The sequence below is a fragment of the Astyanax mexicanus genome, chromosome 21 (genome assembly GCF_023375975.1).
Source record: "Astyanax mexicanus isolate ESR-SI-001 chromosome 21, AstMex3_surface, whole genome shotgun sequence".
Lineage (NCBI taxonomy): Eukaryota > Metazoa > Chordata > Actinopteri > Characiformes > Acestrorhamphidae > Astyanax > Astyanax mexicanus.
In genome coordinates, this window is record NC_064428.1 from 22,675,517 (window position 1) to 22,699,775 (window position 24,259).

The 24,259-nt window shown below is 37.8% G+C and overlaps 2 protein-coding genes across 3 annotated transcripts in view; one reads left to right on the plus strand and one right to left on the minus strand.

Moving 5' to 3' along the window:
- Positions 1-12,136, minus strand: part of LOC103034531 (vang-like protein 1) — a 96,422-nt gene extending 84,286 nt beyond the window's left edge. The window contains exon 1 of one of the 2 annotated variants that reach the window (XM_007259046.4): positions 11,794-12,136. The gene's annotated coding sequence lies outside the window, so the exon portion shown is untranslated. Of the gene's footprint in view, positions 1-10,042; positions 11,001-11,793 lie in introns of those variants that run through there. The other variant, XM_007259047.4, reaches the window with a different exon arrangement.
- Positions 12,137-20,685: 8,549 nt separating this feature from the next.
- Positions 20,686-23,860, plus strand: LOC125785813 (uncharacterized). The gene is made up of 9 exons (XM_049469984.1): positions 20,686-20,948; positions 21,537-21,655; positions 21,765-21,890; positions 21,986-22,051; positions 22,166-22,254; positions 22,336-22,441; positions 22,730-22,835; positions 22,939-23,042; positions 23,386-23,860. The coding sequence occupies exons 3-9, from the start codon at positions 21,852-21,854 to the stop codon at positions 23,479-23,481; spliced, it is 606 nt and encodes a 201-aa protein (XP_049325941.1). The 5' UTR covers positions 20,686-20,948; positions 21,537-21,655; positions 21,765-21,851; the 3' UTR covers positions 23,482-23,860.
- Positions 23,861-24,259: the final 399 nt, after the last annotated feature.

A 24,259-nucleotide genomic window follows, 5' to 3' on the forward strand; every position in this document is an offset into this window, starting at 1 on the left:
AATCAGTTCAGCCAACAACACTGCAAAAGACAGGGAAAATTCCTGTTGCAAGTGGCGAATACACACCACTTTACACAATGCCTTTACAAAATGATAAACCATAATAAAGCAAAGCAGCCAAAGTGCACACATGCTCTCTTTTGTTATTCCAAATTGACAAAACTGGAAGCTGCATTCCCAGTATGCTTTCAGAAATGCTCAAAAAGGCTTTGTTGTTGATTGCACCCTCGTCACCATACAAGCTGTGAGCTGTCACTTTTACTAAATGTTAGAAAATGTTTCACTGGAAATGTTTTACATGATATTTCCATTTATGTGCAATGGAAAACCAGGTCAAGTCTTTGAGCAGCAAAGATGGGCAGAAGGCAGCACATGAGAGAGAGCGGATAAATCAGATTCCAGGTTATGTTCAGTCAGAGAGAGCGAGAGAGCACTCTCAGTCAGAAACTTCTCTTCAACTACACAATTTTTTTTTTTTTTTTACTATGAGTGAATGACCTACTGAGGTCTGAGTTTCTGAAGTTTTCCTTCTGAAGTCTCCATTGCTCCACCAGCCGTTCACATCCAGTAAATCTGAGCCGGATCCTCTGCTTCTGCTTTCAGTTTAGAAACTAAATAATACAGACTGCACTTTAAATATATGTGGTGTTCGAACCCCACGCACAAGAGAGTACTGGTCCCACTGTTCTAACTGCATAAAAATAAAAGTTTTATAAATGTGATGTTTTTTCAAATGACAACAATCACAATATATTGCCTTGGGTACAGTATGTTTATGTTCATTTAATCATGACTCCTGTATTGTGATACAACTCGTCAATGGCCAAGTTCTTGCCAATACACAGCCCAAACGCTTACACCTACAAACCTGAAAACCCAGTAAGTCCACAACAAATGCTGTAATAGAGAAATTCTGTAAGTCCAAAGCTAATCCAAACCTCCTCTCACTCGCCTCTGCACTGCAGCTTCCTTCATCCCTGCCCATCCCCTGAATACCGCTGTTGTGCTCCAGTGCAAAGCACTTGACCCCAAGCTGCAGTAACATGGCACCCCCCCCCTTTAGCACACAACTATCTTGAAAAAGAGCAAGCCGTTTTTGCTGTGACCTACAGTGGTGCATGCCAGCATTAAGTGTCCAGTGATAGAGTTGAGTGCCTCTCATACCGGCACCCAGGCACCCGTATCAAATCTCTCCCCTACACTTACCCACACTCAATTACACAGGGGACTTTCATACAAGCAGGTCAGAACAGCTGAATAAAAACAGAGAGACTTACTCTGCCTGTTCTGAGAGCGTTTCTCCACGTCTTTTTTGCATGTTTTATGGCAGACCTTCCAAAGAACGAACATTCCAAGAGATAAACAAGAGGGAAAAATGTAAGAACTAGGTTTATTGAAGGGCGCTCTTTCATCAAGTATGGCTGGAATGCCTCTTAAAACAAATGAACCTTCTAGAGGAGATTATACGGCTACCATAAACTGCACGGAATTGAAACAGAGTGATTTTTGAACTGGAGTGTTATGCCTTAACTTTAAATGTGATTCGTGCACTGTAGAAAGGACCAACTTTATTTAACTAAAACTTTATATACCCTTTAAGCTTATTTGTTTAGTTTGAACCAAATAACCAGGTGTAAAGCTATGTAGAGGATTTAGTGCAGAATCTAAAAAAGGCAAACACTTCTGTGAAAAAATGTAAATGCAAAAATAATAAATAAGAATTTACATTTTCAAAACCAAACGCTTAAAATGCAATCAGCTTAACTGCATTGTATTTCACTGTGTTGCTGCAAATGTTTAAAAGCAAATCACAATGCACAGGATTACATTTTGTCTAGGAACAGCCCGGAATTCGTGCCAATCGCTGTCCAATCAGAACCCACTAATGAAATTGAGACAGGGCTGAGAAACCAGTCAGAAGCGAGCACTCATAAGCTGTCCAGACAAGATTAGTTTCTCAGGGGGTCCTGGGGTAATTTTATATTTTATTGGAGTCCTCTGTCATTTTATTCCCGTTCGGAACGACCATGTATGTGTTTTTCTCAGATGTCCTCTGAGAAAATTACAGGCTGATTTACTTAATATTTTTCACTAAACTCCGTGGTCCTCCCTAATTTTAGTCCCGTCAGGACGCACATCTTTGAGTTTCGTCTCCTTGCGTTTAATAAAATAGCTATTTGTCCACTGCTACGCACCGTTATTACACTTTAGACATGGTCGGTTGTCTGAGGTTTGCTAGCACAGACCACTGCAGGAGTGGAAACTATCCAAACCCGGGTCAGAGTATGGTGGTGTGGTTTTGTTTTTTGTTTTTTTAACGCAGCGCTTCCACTTATTGAGTTATTTCTCTCAGTTATTGAAGCACTGGTCCTTGTGCGACTGGCGGTTTGCTGTTTTTTGTAAGTGCTTTTGTATGGTAACGAAAACACAATGGACAATATCACGATTATCACAAAGATAATAATTGGTAATGTAATACAATGTAAATATAATGTAAACCTTAACATACACTTATTTAAATCTTTAAAAATGTTATTTTCATTTAAATCTTTATTACAAAAAAAGATCTTCTATTACTTGGCGTTTCTGGCAGCTCCTTACTCAGACTGCTGAACTTTAGCTCCAGATATTCATGCTGAAGTTAGAAAGAGTTTGTTTCAGGTTAGGATTCATTTAAATGCCAATCAAGTGTCTTAAAAGCACAGGGACCAAACTGATTGTTTGACTGCAATGAATAAAGAGATGCTGGTCACATAAAAGTGCATGACAGACTAAATGAACAGCAAACAGTAAAGTTCTACAAGAGAGCCAGGGGACACAAATGCTCTCCAAAGAAAGCTCTCTCTCTCTCTCACTGGACGTCTAACAAAACATAGTAAAACAAATTAAAACAACCATAAGGAGGCACCATGTAGCACGAGAGGCCTAAGTAAGTTTATATCATGTCTTCTCAATTACACTACAGTTTAGAGCCAGAGCAACATGTTATTCATGCCTAATACAATCTGCAATTATACAGAGTTTCTGTGACCAAACTCCACTGAGAAACCACCAGCTGGTTAGTGGTGGCCTTCAGCAAACCACTTCCCTATCTGAGCCCAAGCCTCCAGCGCGTTAAACTTAATAGCTGCTTTGCTGCATGCGGTACTTCAGATGTTCTGTAATCCTCAGTGGTTTACTCAGAACTTTCAAGATCTTAAAGGGCAAACATAAGAAACGTTAATGCTACATTCACATTACCAGGCTGGGAAGACTCGAATCAGATCTGCTTTAATCAGATTCTGCTTTAATGTAGACCTAATATTGTAACAGAAATCATAGCATCATAAAACTAATGCACCTTTTTGAAGAGCAATATGAGACAAGCAATATGTTTATAAACAAAGTCAACACCAACTCATGAAGGTTAACTGGTTCTCCTTGCTTAGAACAACAGTCACTATTTAGTGTATGCTTGGTCTATAATGTAATTATTGTGACAGGCATGACTGTCGCAGTGTGAAACATCAGATTTTAGTAGGGGCATTGTAGACAAATTGGAAATGTGGTCTTGGGTACACTTCTGATTCGTCGGCAGTTGTTTCTAACTGGAATAAATCTCTACAAATGGTGAATAGGAAGAGACCGAAATAAACAAACAGCTTATGAAATATATATTACATTCCTTAAATAATCTAATAAAACTCCATGAATAGTTTGTAGTGTAGTTTTTGTATATTTTTGGCTTGTTCTGGCTAATATTCGTACTCAAGTATTTTTGTGTAACCAGCAAGTTTAATGGCTCTTTATGTGTTTAAGGGCAGGACTTTAGACGTAAATAGGTGCCATGTTGAGCATTACAAAAAGGTGGTAACCACATAGCCTCCATCCACATGTGCTTGTAAATGCACATGTTGAAAGCTGTGCACCTCAGATCAGCACAGTTTTGCGCAGATATTTCCAGTTACAGCTGAATTTACGCTTTTAGTCCAAGAAAAACTCTCTTATTTACCTTTTAAATAGCCATTTAAATGCCTGGTTTTGAGTGCTCGGTGCTGGGGGCAGGGCTGGTGATGTTATAGGCCCTGAATTGTTTAATATGGCGATATATAGTCATAAATGTTTTTATGTTCTTGGCTTGATACCTGTATAATCCTGATATGAAGTGATCAGGTCTTAAATTTATAAATGTGAACCATCAACATCTAAATTAAGCTTGTAATGGTGAACATAACAAAAGCTTCCATAACTTGCAACAATAGATGAACTTTCAAACATCCCACAATGCCTTCAAGCTACTCTGTCAATCTTAAGATAAAAACAGTTCCTTTTTCACAAGTAAAAGGAGGAGGAGGGAAGGGGCATTCCTGGTTTGGAAAGAATACAGAGACGCCTGTTCAGTAACCATCATCATCAGTTTAAACTAATCCTCTTACAATAGGCATAGAATGATGGAATTCAGCAGGGATTAACAATAGGGTTAACAAGATGTGGGAGAAGGTGCAAGGTCAGACTGAGTGTTAGGATGACACGTGAGGTTTTAGTACGAAAATTATGTCAGGTTTATTTAAAACCGTGCCGCCCTGTGCCAATTCACAGACCCTGGTGTGGCCTTCTTTATCAAAACTGCTAATGATGACACACTGGGCATCAAGATGACAATCAAGTAAGATTCACTGAAAGCGTGCCAGACCTCCCTGCAGAACTCCATGTTTATTATCTGATATCTTTTCTGCCTTTTTTTCATGTGTAAACATCCTCCCATAATCACCCGACCACACCCGTTGTGAAAACATTCCAGAGCTTCACAGAAGCTCTTCCATATGGGTTTCAAAGGGGAGAGTCTGAATGCACTTAAAGGGAGAAGATTTTCCACATTGAACTTTTCTACTGCTTCTAAACATAGCCTACAGGCCTACTAAAGTCCCAAATCAAAAAATAGTGGGACATTATGGAAAATGCAAAAACAAAACACTGTTTTACTCTGTTTTACACCCTTTACTTTGACTTTTATTTAATTGCAGACAGTATGAATCCAACATACTTCATATTTTGTCTCTGGTCAGGTGCATTTAATTTGCCATCGCTGATCCCTTAGATGGTCCTGCATTAAAAGAAGTCATTGATTTGTACTTGATTAAATCACCTTGGCAATCCTTTGAGAAGCACTATAGTAGGGTACTGGACTGATCCGTCTGCATTCTTGACCTGTCTCCAATAGAAAATGTGTGGAGAACGTTTTGCAAACCATGTTTGAAGAAAGAATGGGACAAAATAACACCTAAAACACTTTGGCGTTTGGTATTCTCTGTTCCAAAATATATTTTAAATTTGCTGTGAAAAGGAATGGCAACATTACAATTAATTTATTTTTTCATCCTAATATAATTTTTTTTTTGAATGTGCTAAATCAAATAACTGGGGTGGGTTGGATTTTTTTTTTTTTTTGCATTTTCCATACTGTTCCAACTTTTCCTGTTTAGTGGTTATATCTTACACATCCTACTACAAGAAGCTAGTAAGTCCAATTAAGTCAGCCCTTTAGGAACAAACAAGTAAGAGTGGAGGGAATGAGGGGAAAAAGTGAACAAAATAAAAACAAACAAATGTGGGCCACAATGGTGGAAGATCTGTGGAATTATCTGCATCAGAGTCATTAGCAATGCCTCATCAAGCGAATGCAAAATGGCTCAGTAAACAACAAGACAAAACAACCTTCTGTACCCCTGCCCACAGCAGAACACGGCTAACAGGATGACTACAAAAGAAACAAAGAACACAAGCCTCGAATAATAGAGGTGGTGAAAAAAGAGCAAAAGCTGAGGAGGCAATCGATTTGCCGTGCTTCGGGATTTTGTATTCTGCGGACAATTGGGAAGAATGTGCTGTGCGCTAAATGGGAATCCATTCATGAATGCTCAAATCACGACTGAATTACAACAACTTATCTCGGATTAAATCTTTGTGCCCTATCCGTCTCGTGGAACTACAGGCTAAACAATCTGTGAGAGACCAGCCTCCCCACAGTGCTCTGTGTGTTGTGAACAATGGGACGATGGCTTTGGCTGTTCAATACTCGAGCGTTGTGTTAATGAACTCGCCTGTGTGTGTATTTTGCAATGCCCATCACTGAGAGGAAATTCTCAGAGGAACTTTCATAGACGTGCGGCCAGTTCCTGTTTGGGTACCAGCACTGTGGGTTCTCCTAAACAGGACGTGTGGAATCAAGACCTCAACAGGGAGGGAGAAAGGAGGTAAGAGAGCAAGGGACAGGGAAAGTGAGAGAAAGAGCGAGAGAGAGAGAGAGGTGAAGACAAATCACTTTGGGACACAAAAGAAAAGGCGCTGGCTTGCTTCCAACCAGAACTTACAACATCCCTGGCTCCAGAGTGTCCATGAGACTAAGCTCACAAACAAAGAAAAAGGAAGTCAGAGAGAGAGAGAAAAAGAAAGAATGAGATAGAAAGTATATACCAAATTGAGATGCCTAGGTGCAGTATTTCCTATACTGTTTACTAAGCCTGATCAAGTTAAAACAGCAGTGTACTCTTGTAAAAATAAAGCACATCAAGAATTTTAATTAGAACAGAACCTTAAGACTCAGTTTACACATGTTCACTTAATGCATTTTGAATAGCTGGATTTAATCCACATAAAAATGCAGGCATAAAACACCCAACTGAAATCTAATTTCTGTGTGGTACAGAGCATACAGAATATGTGGAGATGTTTTGGTTGCACTCGGAAGGGTTAGGGTTGTAGTTCACTCTGCTACAAAATGTGTTTGTATACAATTTAAATGTGTCTTGGATGCGTTCACACTTAAATTTTTACGGGACTGGCCTCCATATTTAATTCTTAAGATACAGCAATGTAAACACATTGATTTGAGAAACAAATTGGAGAGCAGATCTGTTATTAGCAAGTGATTAGATTTGCATATCTGCTAAATCTAATTGTATGTGTTTTTTCTGTTTAGATACTCATAAATCTGGTTTGTGCTGGCAACAAAACACAGTCCAAGACATATTTAACAACCGAAACAACGAAAACATCAATAATAGCTGCTGCACAGCAAGTTTTTTGTTATTAGCATACAATATTCCGTCCAATACAGCAATCCGTTTTCAGTCTAGACTAATCAGAGATGCATTTGTCAACCAAGTGGACACAACTTAAATAAGTGACAGAACCTTCCATCAAATAAAGCTTCACAAACACACCTTTACTCGCAAAAATGCTTCTTTTATGGCACTGCAGCCCAGTGATGCCCAGAAAAAAAATTATGCAGATTGTTTAAAAATCATGTGGTCACCCACAAAGTGAAGTGAACTGAATTAATAGCTTAGAACTTAACATCAACATTCTTGCTTGCCATGCTTTCCTCCCAGCACTCACAAAAACACAAACATTTTTTTTTACTGCATTACTACATCCTACAGTCATGCTGCTCCCTTTGATAAATATCTGACAGTCCCTGCCACAAGAAATAAAGAGCTACAGAGGAGACCTATTATTTAGTGGGTTTCTTTTGGACAGACACAACATAATGAAGCGTACAAAGACGACATGCCTCATAGATCACGTTCCTTAGAGAGCTGATTACCACTGAAAGACGAATTCATTTTCCACCTTCTCTTAAATACATTAAAAACACTATGTACAGCATCATTCAGACAGGTAGGAAGCACGTAACCATTTCTATATGGGAGGTAGGACTGGGGCTTTCAAATCCCATGCGTTCTCCAACAGCAATAATCACACGTTTGCCTTGCTGTCAGATTCGCGGCTCAGACAAAAACTATATAATTGACGGTGTTGAATTATTCATTGAGCGGCAGGGGAGAAAACCCTACTTTCCTGAAGTGTTTTTTTTTTATTCTCCTCTTTGGTGTCAAGACGTGTTTTACCACAAAAGCAAATATCAATGTTCAGCATTTTCTCAACATAACAGCGCCTTTTCAGGGCGCAATCCAGAAGAGAAAAAGGAGAAGAATTGACTCAAATGGACTGTTAAGATGCATGAAACAGCCTTTAAAGGAAGCAAGATTAAAGTGGGATAGACTGGAGAATAAATTTCACAGGTGTGAAGAACCATCTGTATTCACTCAGGTATGGCTGAGCTCCTGTATCCTGAAACACAGCTAGAAAGCACAGTCTGCTCCAGGCGGGCTCACCACATGAAATCACTGCATAGCAGTACACTGCCTGCCCAAACCACTGGGACACCACTTATTGAGTCTCAGGTCTGTCATGTGACTTGTTCAAAGTAATTAAAAATGCTGCTGTAAATGAGCTTTGAATTAGTTAGTAATAAACATAATGGGGAAGTTTCCCACACTTTTTAGTGATTCATACTAGCTGTACACTATATTTGAGTTTTAATGGAAAATTTCCATTCAAAATGCTGTGTAGTTTAAGACTATGCTTTATCCTCTGTGGTAAACTGCCTCAGTGACAAGAACTGATGGCCTTAGTCCACTGCTGGGTGTTCCCAAAGCACATCTGAACAAAGATTAGTACATACAAATACATACATACAAAAACGCTATACTGTGACTTTTTTAACAGTTAAAAAACTAGGCAAGTGCTGGGCTATAAACAACCATACTACATTCAATACTCGTGCTAAAAACCCAGACAACGGGCCTATGTTGGGCTTACATTGGTAGCCTTGGTAACTGGAAACACTGAAAAGTTCTGTAAGCAAGTAGCACGCTGGCCCTAGATATGGAAGTTAGCTGTGATGAGTAAGTAGTGTCAGTGATGGGGTTGCAGATTAAACATGCATTTAGATAGGGCCTCAGTGAGACTAGAACGGGCTGAATTGATGGGATTCATTTGGGAAGCACAACTGGTGCAAAGCCCAACATTTTTTTCCTTATTTACTTTAGGTTTTTACCTATTTTTATGGAATATGGCAGGGCTCCTCATTTATGCTATTAACATTTGATTATCACTAAAATAAAACCGACTAGTTCTACATGTTCCTGTGCCTATTACTCACTCACTACCGCTTCAGTTTTCACACTTCACCTCATCTCAGGTTAGGTTGAACCCTAGATGGGATCCATGTGAGACTAGAGTGGGCTTTAATGATAAGGCTTATATGAAAAGCCCAACTGGGTCCGTGTACAAAAAAGGTTCATTTCCACTCAGAACTCAAGCCTACCTGAAATCCACCCTAAGTGAGCCCCACATAAGAATGTTGGCAGGGAAAAAAGTTCTACCTATCATGGATAGGAAAATAATAGAGAATAAAGTAAGGTGTAATGATAAGGCTCATATGGAAAGCCCAACTGGGTCTGTGTTAAAATACTCAATGAAATGTTCAATTCCACTCAGTACTCAAAATACAGCCCGCTGCTTAAATATGGTGGAGTTTGCAGAATAACATTTGAAAACAACTGTGCAAAGTTAATAATAACCTAACCCAACTTTACAATATTATTGTAAAATTTTGGTGTCTCTAAGGGCCTACCTAAAACCCACCTAGGCGAGCCCCACAAGAGAATGTTGGCTGGGTAAAAATGTTCTACCCATTATAGATATGACTATAATAGAGCAATTCCCCCCACCCAAATATCTCCTTACGTATAACTATTTGTTTAGCACACTTAGCTAGTCATGTTTTGACCTAATACATGACTGTCCTAAAATAAAACCAGCTAGGTCTACACGTTTTTGTGCCTGTTCCACACTGACTGCAGCCTATGTATGAAATACATGTTCATTTCCACTCAGAACTCAAGCATACCTGAAATCCACCAGAAGTGAGCCCCACATTAGAATGTTGGCTGGGGAAAAATGTTATACCCATCATGGATAGGACTATAATAGAGGATTTCCCCCCAAATCTCCTCATGTACAGCTATTAACATTTGTTTATCACATTTAGAGAGCTAGCTTTTGACTTGACTCATGAACGCCCTGCAATAATCCCAACCCTACATATACATGTGTGCCTGTTCCTCACTCACTGCCTCTGCAGTTTCCACACTGCACTTCACCTCACCTCATCTCAGGTTGAAACTGAACCTCAAGCTCAATAAAAAAAACTCACCTGACATGCCGTTGAGTAGTGAAAACACCTCAGCTGCCTCATTAACTAGCTCACTTCTAAATGTGTGTGCGCCAACTCCCAGCCCTGGCTACCTGTAGCCTCCCTCCCACAACCAGAACAAATGGCGGACGCGGTAGGAAACTCCCCGGTCTCCTCAGGGCCTGGAGCGCCAAAACCTGCTCCAGACAGCGGCGCGGTGAACAGCAGCGAACCGCCCTCGACTAGACACCGCCGGTACAGGCAGATATTGAGGGGGGAAAGAATGCTTAAAGCTGGAAAAGAGCAGAAAAGCGAGGAGGCGACAGTAGCTAGCTAGGATAGCTAACCTAAGCTTTTTCTCCGGTTATTATAGCGAGGTTAGTTAACCTAGCCTTTAACTAAAGCAGCGTGTCAACGCCTTTCGGCTTCCCACTAAAGGGAAGGGAAGGAAAGAGGGAGTTGGAAACGTGTGTATGTGAGTCTAACGTCAAGTGTGTGTGTGTGTGTCACTCACAGGGTCTTTTCCCCAAACTGACAGGGTTTTAACCCACATATTCCAGTTAGGTTTGCTAAGCAAGCGAACTTAACCCACAAGCACTGGAACTGACAGTTGGAAAACTTGCACCCAGTTTATTTTCCAAAAATAACAATTTTCCCACTCACAAATAACCGTATGTCCACCTTCTAGCTAACCTACATAAGACTTGTCCGCATCAACCAAATAAACCTCAGAAGTGAAAAAACCTGAAGAAACAAAATCTAAGTTAGCTTCAGAAAAAGATAATTAATAAGATATTCTGAAATATATATTTTTGTAAATATGTTGCTAGTTAGCTAGCTCACTAGTTAGCACTTGCATTCTGTTTATTTTCAAAAAATAACGATTATTTCCCTCAAAAATAACCGTGTTCACCTTCTAGCTAACCTACACAAGACTTGTCCACATCAACCAAAGAAACCTCAGAAGTGATAAAACCTGAAGGAAAATTTTTAGTTAGCTTTAGAAACTCATAATTAATAAGCTATTCTGAAATATATATTTTGTAAAATGTGTTGCTAGATAGCTAACTAACATGGCTAGCTACCTAGTTAGCATTTGCACTCTGTTATTATTTAAAAATAGGATTTTTCCCCATCAGAAATAACCGTATGTTCACCTTCTAGCTAACCTACACAAGACTTGCCCACATTAACCAAATAAACCTTAGAAGTGATTAACATTAAACCTGAAGGAAAAATATTAAAAACATAATTAATGAGCTCTTCTAAAATATATATTTTTGATATGTTTTTGTTAGCTAACTAAGATAGCTAAGTTAGCTAAGTTAACTAGTTAACTAGTTAACGTTAGCTGATGGTGACCAGAAGATGAGTTAACTAACTAGGTTCGCTACTAAACTAGTTAGCGTTTACCTAGCTAGCTTAATATGCAGGAATTCTCCTTTTTCCACAATGCCAGCACTGTGGAGAAACAAACAACACACAGAAAGTAGATTAAGAGCAGGTAAGAGAAAGCTAGCGCTATCTAATGTCTTAAACTGAGCGTGTTTCTAACCCCATGACTCCACGCTAACATTATAGTTACCTAAGCTAGCCCTCACATAGCCTGCTAGCCAGGCAGTCAGCAGCACAGTCACCTCCGTCAGTGAGCGAGCGCTGTGTTACTAGCTACCGTGTTACCGGGGGAGCAGACAGGCAGGCAGGCAGGCAGGCAGTCGGTGGAAAGATGTCGATAAGAAGCCGTGAATAATATTAATAAGTCGACTGCTTACCTTTACCGAAGCGTATCATTCCGATAGACCGAGGAACACAGAGCTGAGCTTCATGTAAAAGTAATCCTGAGGTGCAGCTCGCCTCTTCAACCGAGCCGGTGTTACACCGTTTTCTGTGACCGTCGGGTTTTGTGACCACAGAGGGCGCTACTTCACAGTTTCTGTTCACGGGCACGAGCGCGCTGCGTAGACTGCGTAAGCTACGCGGACTCGCTTTATTTTCTCTTTCTGCTGCTGTCGAACGATGAAAAAAGGGTGTTTACATTTTTATGTTGTCTATAAATAAAATAAATGATCTTGAACATGAACGTTTCATTATTAATTCTCTGCATTTTCACGTCGTATGAAGAAAGTAGGGGGGGGGGGGGGGGTGCACTGCAAAATACAAGCTTTTTCCCTAAACAAACCAAAACGTCAGAACCAGTAAAATATTAGATAAAACAGAAAACTGAGTAACACTAAGAAAATGTTTACTTTTATCCAATTACTTTTATGTTGAGTAGTATTGCAAAACAGAAGAAAATAGATTATCTCATACTTTACACCTGTTCTATTATGCTAAACATACATTAGATAATGTGTATCATATTTAAACTGATCTAAAAATTATTCAAATGGTAGTTATAATGCCCTATCCGATGTTAAAAGATTCCATTTTAATTCCATTTATTAAAAGGGTTAGGTTATTTTTTCATTGTTTTCTGTTATTTTGGAGACAAAATGGGCTGATACTTGATTCAACTGTAAAAATGTGCCTTTGTCAGGTCCTATCTTAAACATGAGTTATAAAGTTTTTTTTGTGAGAGTGAGGCAATCACTGGCCTTTACTCAAACTCTGACATCTGACATCAGAATATGTGACACTATTCATCTCCGTGTAAAACCAACCAAATCTTCACTCACTATTCCTTCACATTTTCAGCTTTACAAAACATTTATTACTGGACTTGATCGTAATGCTTTAGAATAGGGGTCACACTTTCTGACAGCTGGTATCAAAATATGTGACCCTATGCCATCTTTATTAAATATAGTGTAAAACTAACCAAATCTTCTCAGATTACTCACTATTCCTTCACCTTTTCAGCTACACAAAACATTTATTACTGGACTTGACCATAATGATTTAGAATAGGGGTCACACTTTCTGACAGCTGGTATCAGAATATGTGACCCTATACCATCTCTATTAAATATAGTGCAAAACCAACCAAATACTGTCAGATTACTCACTATTACTTCACCTTTTCAGCTATACAAAATATTTATTACTGGACTTGACCATAATGATTTAGAATAGGGGTCACACTTTCTGACAGCTGGTATCAGAATATGTGACCCTATACCATCTCTATTAAATATAGTGCAAAACCAACCAAATACTGTCAGATTACTCACTATTACTTCACCTTTTCAGCTATACAAAATATTTATTACTGGACTTGACCATAATGATTTAGAATAGGGGTCACACTTTCTGACAGCTGGTATCAGAATATGTGACCCTATGCCATCTTTATTAAATATAGTGTAAAACTAACCAAATCTTCTCAGATTACTCACTATTACTTCACCTTTTCAGCTACACAAAACATTTATTACTGGACTTGACCATAATGCTTTAGAATAGGGGTCACAATTTCTGACAGCTGGTATCAAAATATGTGACCCTATGCCATCTTTATTAAATATAGTGCAAAACCAACCAAATACTGTCAGATTACTCACTATTACTTCACCTTTTCAGCTACACAAAACATTTATTACTGGACTTGACCATAATGATTTAGAATAGGGGTCACACTTTCTGACAGCTGGTATCAGAATATGTGACCCTATACCATCTCTATTAAATATAGTGCAAAACCAACCAAATCTTCTCAGATTACTCACTATTACTTCACCTTTTCAGCTACACAAAACATTTATTACTGGACTTGACCATAATGCTTTAGAATAGGGGTCACACTTTCTGACAGCTGGTATCAAAATATGTGACCCTATGCCATCTTTATTAAATATAGTGCAAAACCAACCAAATACTGTCAGATTACTCACTATTACTTCACCTTTTCAGCTACACAAAACATTTATTACTGGACTTGACCATAATGATTTAGAATAGGGGTCACACTTTCTGACAGCTGGTATCAGAATATGTGACCCTATACCATCTCTATTAAATATAGTGCAAAACCAACCAAATACTGTCAGATTACTCACTATTACTTCACCTTTTCAGCTACACAAAACATTTATTACTGGACTTGACCATAATGCTTTAGAATAGGGGTCACACTTTCTGACAGCTGGTATCAAAATATGTGACCCTATGCCATCTTTATTAAATATAGTGTAAAACTAACCAAATCTTCTCAGATTACTCACTATTCCTTCACCTTTTCAGCTACACAAAACATTTATTACTGGACTTGACCATAATGATTTAGAATAGGGGTCACACTTTCTGACAGCTGGTATCAGAATATGTGACCCTATACCATCTCTATTAAATATAGTGCAAAACCAACCAAATACTGTCAGATTACTCACTATTACTTCACCTTTTCAGCTATACAAAATATTTATTACTGGACTTGACCATAATGATTTAGAATAGGGGTCACACTTTCTGACAGCTGGTATCAGAATATGTGACCCTATACCATCTCTATTAAATATAGTGCAAAACCAACCAAATACTGTCAGATTACTCACTATTACTTCACCTTTTCAGCTATACAAAATATTTATTACTGGACTTGACCATAATGATTTAGAATAGGGGTCACACTTTCTGACAGCTGGTATCAGAATATGTGACCCTATTCCATCTTCATTTAAAATTGTGTGAAACCAATTAAATCTTTTCAAATCTTTTCAAATCAGTTTACTCAGCATTCCTTCACTTAGTCCTTTCAATCTGTTTCTTAGGCATTAAAATAATAATAATAATAATAATAATAATAATAATAATAATAATAATAATAATAATAATAATAATAATTTTTAAGTGTGTGAGAACACTAATATTTAAGAAGAAAATGTGTAATATATTGATTGTTTACACTTGCAGTGCATGGACATTAAACGTAGGGTTGGGGGAGGGGCTGTTTTCCCCCATCATGCTCTGTAACTGATGTTTTTTTTTAGTTGTGGTCAAGTTAGCTAGTTTCGGATTACGGTATACGGTACATGGATTGATTTTATTATGGACTCCAAAACTGCCAAAGAAATCAGAGAATTTCTTCTCACTGGCAAATACCCTGATGTTTTTGATAAGCATCAGAGGTACATACTGAGACGGAGGGCATCCAATTTCTGCATCACTGGTAAGGATACAGGCCATTAACATACTTCAAAATGGTTATTTTGTTAGTGATACTAATTATTGTCTGTAATATGTGCCTGCATATGTTGTAGAAACGTCAGTCATGATGATTTCTGTTGACTTCTTTAGACAACGAACTGTACTACATAAGACACAGGGGAACCGAAAAAGAGTGCAAGGTGAAGGTGGTGTGTAGTGCGGCAGAGGCTGATGCTCTCTTTGTCGAGTTTCACAGTAGTGGAATCGGAGCTCACTGTGGGCAAATAAAGACAAGGGATGCAATCTCTCAAAGATTCTACTGGCCTGGCATGTCTGGGGATATTGAGAAATGGGTATGTTTATATATTTAATCATGTTGAGTTGCAATTACTTCTTACTTCAGCAAATCAACTGTGGGATCGTATTATGTTTATCTATTCATATTTTGATATAGGTGTCACAGTGCACAGTTTGCCAGAAAAACAAGAGAGATATAAAGGCCAGCACGGAATACAAGCCGATCAAGGTATACACTTACATCAGTTGCTAAATAACACTTGCATATTTAATCCTTGTGAGTACTTAAAATACCCCTTTTTTATCTGGCACACTTGTGGGCCTCATCCTTGCCTTTGTTTTGGCCCAGTTGTGACTGAGTCTTCTGGCCCATATATTTTCAAGTAAATAAAATGAACAAATGTGACAGTATACTACCTATACTATAATACCTTTTTAAATTATATTGTCAAGTTAGATTTAGACACTGATTGAGCAGTCACGAAAGGAGCCAAATTATTTACTCAAGTCCTCTGATGTGTTTTTTTTTCTCTTTTATTTGTTCTAGTATACAGTAACAGTAGTCATAATGAAGTAGGAGATTTTTCTACAATTGTTGGCTACATATCAGGGTCAGGACTGTACAAATTTACGAAATATGCTCCTCACATTACTTAAATTGTCTTCACCCTGACATGTGAAGCATTGGCATTGTGTTGTAAAATACAATTTTTGCAAATCACTTGTGACATTTTTTTATTATTATTAATCATAGGTTGTAAAAGAGTCTGCACACAATTACCAAAGATAGGTTATACTGATGTTTATACTTACTAAAAAGATACCATACTGACTGTAGGTTTCATAAATCTATTGATTGTTAAATAAATCAATTTTGTCACTATCAAAAATGCTAAATATTTGTTCTTATTCCTGATTGATTCAATAATCAATGCTGGAATTTAAATCTGTATGTATGTTTGTATGTATTATTATGGTCAGGTTTTTACTAGTTTCTGTTCTTTTCCTACAATGAATATTATAAATGTATATATGTATGTTTTTGCCTTTTTTGACAGACCAAAGTTCCATTTGAATTGGTGGGAATGGATCTCATCGGCAAGCTTGTGAAGACAGAGCAAAACCACCAGTACATATGTGTCATAATTGACTATTGTACTAGGTGGACTCAGGCATATGCACTAAAATCAAAGTCTGCAGAAGAGGTCACACAGAGCATTTTGAAATTTGTCTACCAATTTGAAGTGCCAAAACGGATTCTGACTGACCAAGGTAGAGAATTTGTCAATGCTGTGAGTATTTTTATTCCTTTATGATTATTTTACAGTTTTTCTCTGTCCCTTTAGAGCAGATTAACATTTAATTTCTCAAAAATATTAATTAATTTTCACATCATCTAATCAATTGTGCTCATCACAGAAACCATTTGTCATAATTTTACAGAAACAGCAAATGCTTTGGAGTGCAATTGCAAATGATTTTGTACAGCTGTCTGCTGTCATGTAGATCGCAATATATTATACTTTACTGTGCTGGACTGTCCTACCCCTCCATCCTAAACATCTAGCCATTAGTTCACTTCATATCTCCTTAAATTCAAATTAGTTAAAGCAGTTGTCCAGACCTGAGAATCCGATTTTATACATTTCTATTAGATATTTTGGATAAATATTAGTAGAATTGTGCCTTTTAGCAATGAAGGAAATTTTTTTGGTATGTTTCAGATAAAATAAGGGCCACATATGATCAATCCTGGCCCTACATTGGCAAAGGCCAATTAAAGGATGGCCTTAAACTGACAAAGCGCAGTGCTCTGATAGTTCTGTCTGCCAATCTGTCTAATGTGTGTTGTAAATCCTTTTCAACCGATATTCATTAACACAATACAAGATAGTTAATGTTCCAACAGATAAACTTTATTTTATTATTTATTTTTTATTATTTATGTTGTCAGAACCAGGCGGGAGGACAATAGATTTATTATACTGAAGACGTAGGTGTCAGGCAGGCACGGGGTCATGTCAAGATAGGATACAGTTTATGGGACCAAAGGGGGGGGCTGTTCAACCTTCTTCACTCACACCATAGTGGGATGATCTATATAATCTTGTGTATGTCTTTTGGTTTTCGAACATTCTCCTCGACTCTCTGAGCGGAGCATTGTTCCCGGAAGATCTTCTGAAATAAACTGTTAAATTAGCTGAAGACTTTGGTATCCTGACTCTTCTTGACTTCTCTACTCATCTCAACCATTTAAAAGAACTCAGGGGGAAACGCACTGGAAACGGCGCTGTAAGGGGTAGTGCGGCCTTTCCCGACAACAGTCATGACCCTTACCTGTTTCCAATTAACCTGTTCATCTGTGGGATGTTCCAAACAAGTGTTTTCTTGAGCATTCCTAAACTTCACCACTCTTTTGTTGCCCCTGTCCCAACTTTTTTGGAACGTGTTGCATCAAATTCAAAGTGAGTGAATATTTGCAAAAAAAAACAATAAAGTTTATCCGTTTGAACATTAAATATCTTGTCCTTTTAGTGTATTCAATTAAATATAGCTTGAAAAGCATTTGCACATCATCATATTCTTTTTTTACACAACATCCCAACTTGAATTGGGGTTGTACTTCAGTGAATCATACTCACATTTTAAATAGAATGTTTCTTTACAATATAATTGCTTTTCATGTTTACCTTTATGAATGGAAAAAATATCTACTGTTTCTTGGGGTAAAGCAAAAGTCTATGTCAATACACATATATTTCCAATATGTTTTATTATTTTTTTCTTATTCTGTAGATTAACTCACAAGTGTGTGAAGTACTTGGCATTAGAAGAAGTCTCTGTGCCCCATATCATCCTCAAACTAATGGGTTGGTGGAGAGACTGAACGGAACTATACAAAGGTAAAACAAAGACTGTTAAGGCTGTCATTACATTCTTCGTTAAGCTACTAAAAAGTGTTGCTTTTCATATAATGATTTAGATAATGATGTTTATAAATATTATGGCTACTTGTGTATGTATATGTCAAATTGTGTATGTGTTTGTCATGTTTAGAGCTCTTGGCAAGATGGTGGATGAGAAACCTAACAACTGGGATCTGTACCTGGATGCAGTAATGTTTGGACTGCGCACAAAAAAGCAGTTAACCACACGGTTCTCCCCATTCTTTTTGATGTTCGGGAGAGAAGCACGTTATCCTGCTGAGGTGCCAGAGGACTATCAGGTTAAGTAAAATGTGTTCTTTTAAGAGGATACACATACAATGAGCAGCTATTATTTGGGTGATGGGACATTCTCAGCATTGCAGTGACACTGACATGGTGATGGTGTTTTTGCATGTGTTGAGCTGCAGTGTCCTTGCTGGACTAAAAATAGTCCACCAAAAGCATCTTATGGGTGGCGTCCTGTGGGCAACATTATTTTGGGCATTGTCTTGTTGGTAGCATCCTGTAAGCACTGATAAAGGACTAGAGGTGACCAACACAAACAGTGCTGCAAAAGATTCAGAGCTTATGTCTCTTTTACAAGGTGGAGCAGCTGTAGATAGGAGTGACTAGTAGAGTGATAGACAATGAGTGAACGTTTAAAAACTCCAGCAGTACTGCTGTATCTGATCCACTTGTACCAGCAAAACACACACTAACACCTCATACACCACCATGCTAATCAGTGCTAATCACTGCAATGCTGAGGATAACCACCCATCACGCAAATAATAATAGCTGCTCTGTGGTGGTCTCTCCAGTAGTGATCCTGATCCAGATTGTAGAATAGGGTGAAAGGAGGATAATTATATGCAGAGAAACAGATACAGGACTACAGTCAGGAATTACTGTATTATATATGCATTATAAACTACAAAGTGACCTATATGATCAGAGGAGACAGTGAGTGTAGAAATAAGTTGTTCCCAATAAAGATTTTGTTGTGTCTATACAGAAATTATTAATGCAAGATTAAGAAATTGCTCTTATTGAGATACTAAGTATATATATCTCAAGTTTTTTCCTTCCTTGTAGAATGAGGAATGGCTTCTATCTGTAGAATATGTTTTTCCACATAGAGGCCTAGTTTTTCTGGTAATCTGCCATGAGGGTTGTGAAATGGGTGGCGTATTAATGACATTGCTAACTGGTGTATTCAGACTATGGCTCCTTGTTTCATGTATATTTTATGTAACTTTTTAAAGAAGTATTTAAATTATGTTCAAGTTAATGAACAATAACTGTTGTACAATACATTATAAGGTAGAAAAGAGAAATTTGCTCATTTTTGTTTTAAGTAAGTTATTGGTATTACTGTGTTGGCTTTTAGTTTTGAGTAATCTGATTAAAAACTAGTTAAAATGAATGAAATTAATAAAATAAATACCACGTCAAATACTTTCAAGGTTGAACTGACCTTTTTGTTTTACTGTGAAAGGACAAAAACTACATTACTGCATTATACCAGAAATAACATAAATGCATAGAAACAACATTTAATGCATAGTAACTAACCAATGAATAAAGATAAAAGTATGTATTATCTAGCAGATAAAATCTGTGCAGGACAAAGAGTGTGCTTGCTGTATGAGGTCTGCATTATTTGATCACACATTATTTATATTAGTTCAGTTATTTTCTCTTGATGTAGCCAACAGATGTTGTACTGTACTGTAAGTACACATTTTTATTTGTTTATTGCCATACATTGTTACAGGTTGATGCTACTGTTGAGAATGTGCTTTCTGAAGAATTGGTGGCAATTGACATTGAGAGGCATGACAGAATCCTGAACATTGTCCAGGAGAATGTGGAAGGAGTTCAGGAGAGAACAAGAAAAAGGCTGCAGTCAAAACTCCCTCAGCAAAATCTTCAGGTGGGGGATGTAGTTCTGAGAAAGAATATCCGCAGCCAGCAACGAAAAGGAGGAAAGCTTGACCCAGAATTCCTCGGCCCCTTTACTATCACCAAAGTAGCAGGAAAAAGCATTGACCTTGTTGACTCCAATGGAAAAGCCATCCACAAGGTTAACATTGATCATTTAAAACTGTACAATGAACAGACCCCGAGGATACCACAAAAGTTAAAAGGGCATCATGATGTATTCAGTATCGCTCCTCCCTCAGTCACTTCCTCTCCACCAGCCACTGTCATCTCCTCTCCACCAGCCACTGTCACTTCCTCTCCACCAGCCACTGTCATCTCCTCTCCACCAGCCACTGTCATCTCCTCTCCACCAGCCACTGTCATCTCCTCTCCACCAGCCACTGACATCTCCTCTCCACCAGCCACTGTCATCTCCTCTCCACCAGCCACTGTCATCTCCTCTCCACCAGCCACTGTCATCTCCTCTCCACCAGCCACTGCCAACCTCCACCCTTCTGTCATCTCTTCTCCATTATCCACTGTTCAACCTGCTGTTCAACCTGCTGTTACCACCTCCCCACCTACTTCCACCTCTTCTCTACCAGTTCCAGTCACATCCTCTCCACCTCCTGTCATCTCCTCTCCACCTTCTGGAACCATCTTTGCTCAAACATCTGTCTCCTCCTTAGAAAAATGTATGTATACATGAGCAGATTAAATTAAACCATCAGTATAGTACATACACCAGAAATACACAAGAAACTACATTTGTTTCTTTGAGTACAAATTTTCAGTTGGCATTTAACACTTTCAACAAAGCTTCATTACACTGTCTCACAAAAGTAGGTACACACCTCACATATTTTTTTAAATATCTTTTCATCTGAACACTGAAGATATGACACTTTAATACAATGTAATATAATCAGTGTACAGCTTGTATAACAAAGAAAATTAGCTGTGCCTTCATACAACTCAACACACATTAATGTCTGAACTGCTGGCAAGTGAGTACACCCCTAAGTGAAAATGGCCAAATTGTGCAGAAAGTGGCAATATTTTTTGTGACCACAATTATTATCTAGCCCTGTCTTAACCCTCTTGGGCATGGAGTTTACTAGAGCTTCACAGGTTGCTACAGGAATCTAATTTTGGTGCCAACAGTTTAGACATTAATAGCTGTGTGTTATTTTGAAAATTGCAACAAGAAAACACAATATGCTGCAGATTTTTTACACTTTATTGAAAGACCTTTCTACAATTTGTATTAATTGTTTCTTTAGGTGTGAAAGAGGCTTGGGAAGGAAAAAATGTTCATGTCCTTCTGTCAAAAATTGGACCATACAAATTGTTTTATTGGGACATCGCCAACCTAGCACCCAATCAACAGGTTGAAAGTGAGGTAAGATACATATTTTACGTTTTACGTTACGTTTTATCAACCTGTGACATCACAGAACATCATAAGTGATGTATATGAATTGATATTTACATTATTTTCTTCCTCATAGGTGATCAATGCTTATCTGAAGCATATTGTTCACAAGAAAAATCAAGAACATGGAGGCAAACAGGCACTATACATTGATTCTTTTGAAATGACTGGTATGTGGCAGGGGAAGAACACAAAACTGAAGGTAGGCAAATTACTGTTTTGCATTTTAATAATGCTGTATTATATGGATTTTCTAAAGTCTTGTTATAATTTTATAATTTTTGAACCTTTTTTAAGTGTGACCCCAATAACTTTCAAGTGATTCTGGGAGCTGTAAACGAGCCAAACCACTGGATACTGACAGTAAGAATACGATATTTTGTAAATTGTAATGATACTGTAATGTATCTGTAATATTATGTGTTTTTTGCTGTGACTATATGTGACTGATATACAAATATTTCTACACCTATATAGGCATTTTTTCCACAACAAAAAAGGAGTTTGGTGCTTGATTCTCTTGGAAACGCCTCCACAAAATTAGTCACATGTGAAAGGACAGCAAGGTACTCTTTTCATGATAATGAAAAATGGTCTATTATGAAGGCCAAGGAACAATATATACAATAATCTTTGTTTCTTTTTAGAGCATTCATGAGAAAGCGAGGGTGTGAGGTGTCCACATGGACAACAGAAACGGTTCCTCATGCATTACAGACAGATGCTGTGTCATGTGGAGTGTTTGTGCTGAAAGTAAGTTGATTTAAGTGTCCATTTTGAACTGAAGAACTGTTTGATGTTTTTCATAAAGCTAAATTGTTTAGTAAAAAAATATATGTATGGCCCAGTCAATAACTGTAAAGATTATACATATTTGAATATATACACCATAGATTCAAAATAGATGTTTTGGGATATTTTTGGACATAAGAATTGTTGGGTTCCAAATTCAGTTTTAGAACATTTCAAGCGCTATGAATTAACAGTTATATATGAAAGTGTTTTTATATGGCAGTTGATTTTAATTTCTTCATTCCTTAGTACGCTGAGAATATTCTGGCAGAGGAGCCACTGACATTTACTAATTCAAAATCAGCTGTTCAGACTTACAGATGGGAGGTGGCAATGACTTTGCTCAAGGAGACAGGTAAAATTCTTGTGTTGACCAATAATTCTATTTTTGATAAAGTAAGTATGTGTAATGAAAATCTGATCATCACAATCTGCAATTACTATTGTATTTTAATCAGATAATCTCGAAGATGTGTGCCACTACTGTGGAGAAAAAAGTGGAGAAACAGAAAAAAGCAAACGTGGGAAAAAAAAGAAAGGGCAAGCATGCAATACTGTCTGGGTAAGATGTTTTTCATTAATAAAAATAAAATTAAACAATATATAGGTATAGTATAGCATAATTTAATATAGTATACAGTAGTATAGTATAGTATGGAAAATCCAATTAATATATAATATATAAAAATATGCATGTGATTGATTACAGATCCAGTGTGATGACTGCACTAGGTGGTTTCACCTAAATTGTGTGGGGAAACCCAACATAAATGAGAGCTACAGCTGTGCTGCATGCCAATAGCAAGAGAGCTATCTTACAAAGAGATCACTATTTTTTTTTTTTTATATATATATAATTTTATTTCCATTTTTTTTCCCATTTTCTCCCAATTTTACACGGTCAGTTACCCAACCCACTCATTAGGACTCCCCCTAATACTAGTGATGCCCCAACACACCAGGAGGTTGAAGACCAACCCCCCCCTTTCTCTGACAGGTGAAGTCAGACTCTGCCTATTTTTGAACAGCTGCTGATGCAGCATTGCCAAGTAGCATCATCAGCTCACAGACGCCTTGTGCTGATCGAAATCATCCTTTGGAGTGATGAGGGGAAAGAGTGCCATGTACCCACCCAGAGAGAGCAAGGCCAATTTTGCTGCCTGAGGGTTCCGGTAGCTAATGGCAACTACATAAACAGGATTTGAACCGGCGAGCTCCTGGTCATAGAGGCAGTGCAAAGCCTGCTGGACCACTCGGAGGCCATCACTATGTTTTGTTTTGACAGAAAGGTTTGTGTTTATGTGTATGTATCTTTTGCATGTTTTCCCATTATTTGAGCTTGATTATTATGTAGACTTTGCAATAAATAAGTATTTTCAACAGTGCCTCACTTTTTGAATTAAAATATATGTGCCTAGCCTGAATACACTCCTTTGCAATAATTATTGCTTTAATGAAAAGGTAAAGGAATAGTGAGTAATCTGAGAAGATTTGATTTTTGAATAGAGTCACAAATTCTGATACCAGCTGTCAGAATCAGTGACCCCTATTCTAAATCATTATGGTCAAGTCCAGTAATAAATGTTTTGTGTAGCAGAAAAGGTGAAGGAATGGTGAGTAATCTGACAGTATTTGGTTGGTTTTGCACTATATTTAATAGAGATGGTATAGGGTCACATATTCTGATACCAGCTGTCAGAAAGTGTGACCCCTATTCTAAGGCATTATGGTCAAGTCCAGTAACTAATGTTTTGTGTAGCTGAAAAGGTGAAGGAATGG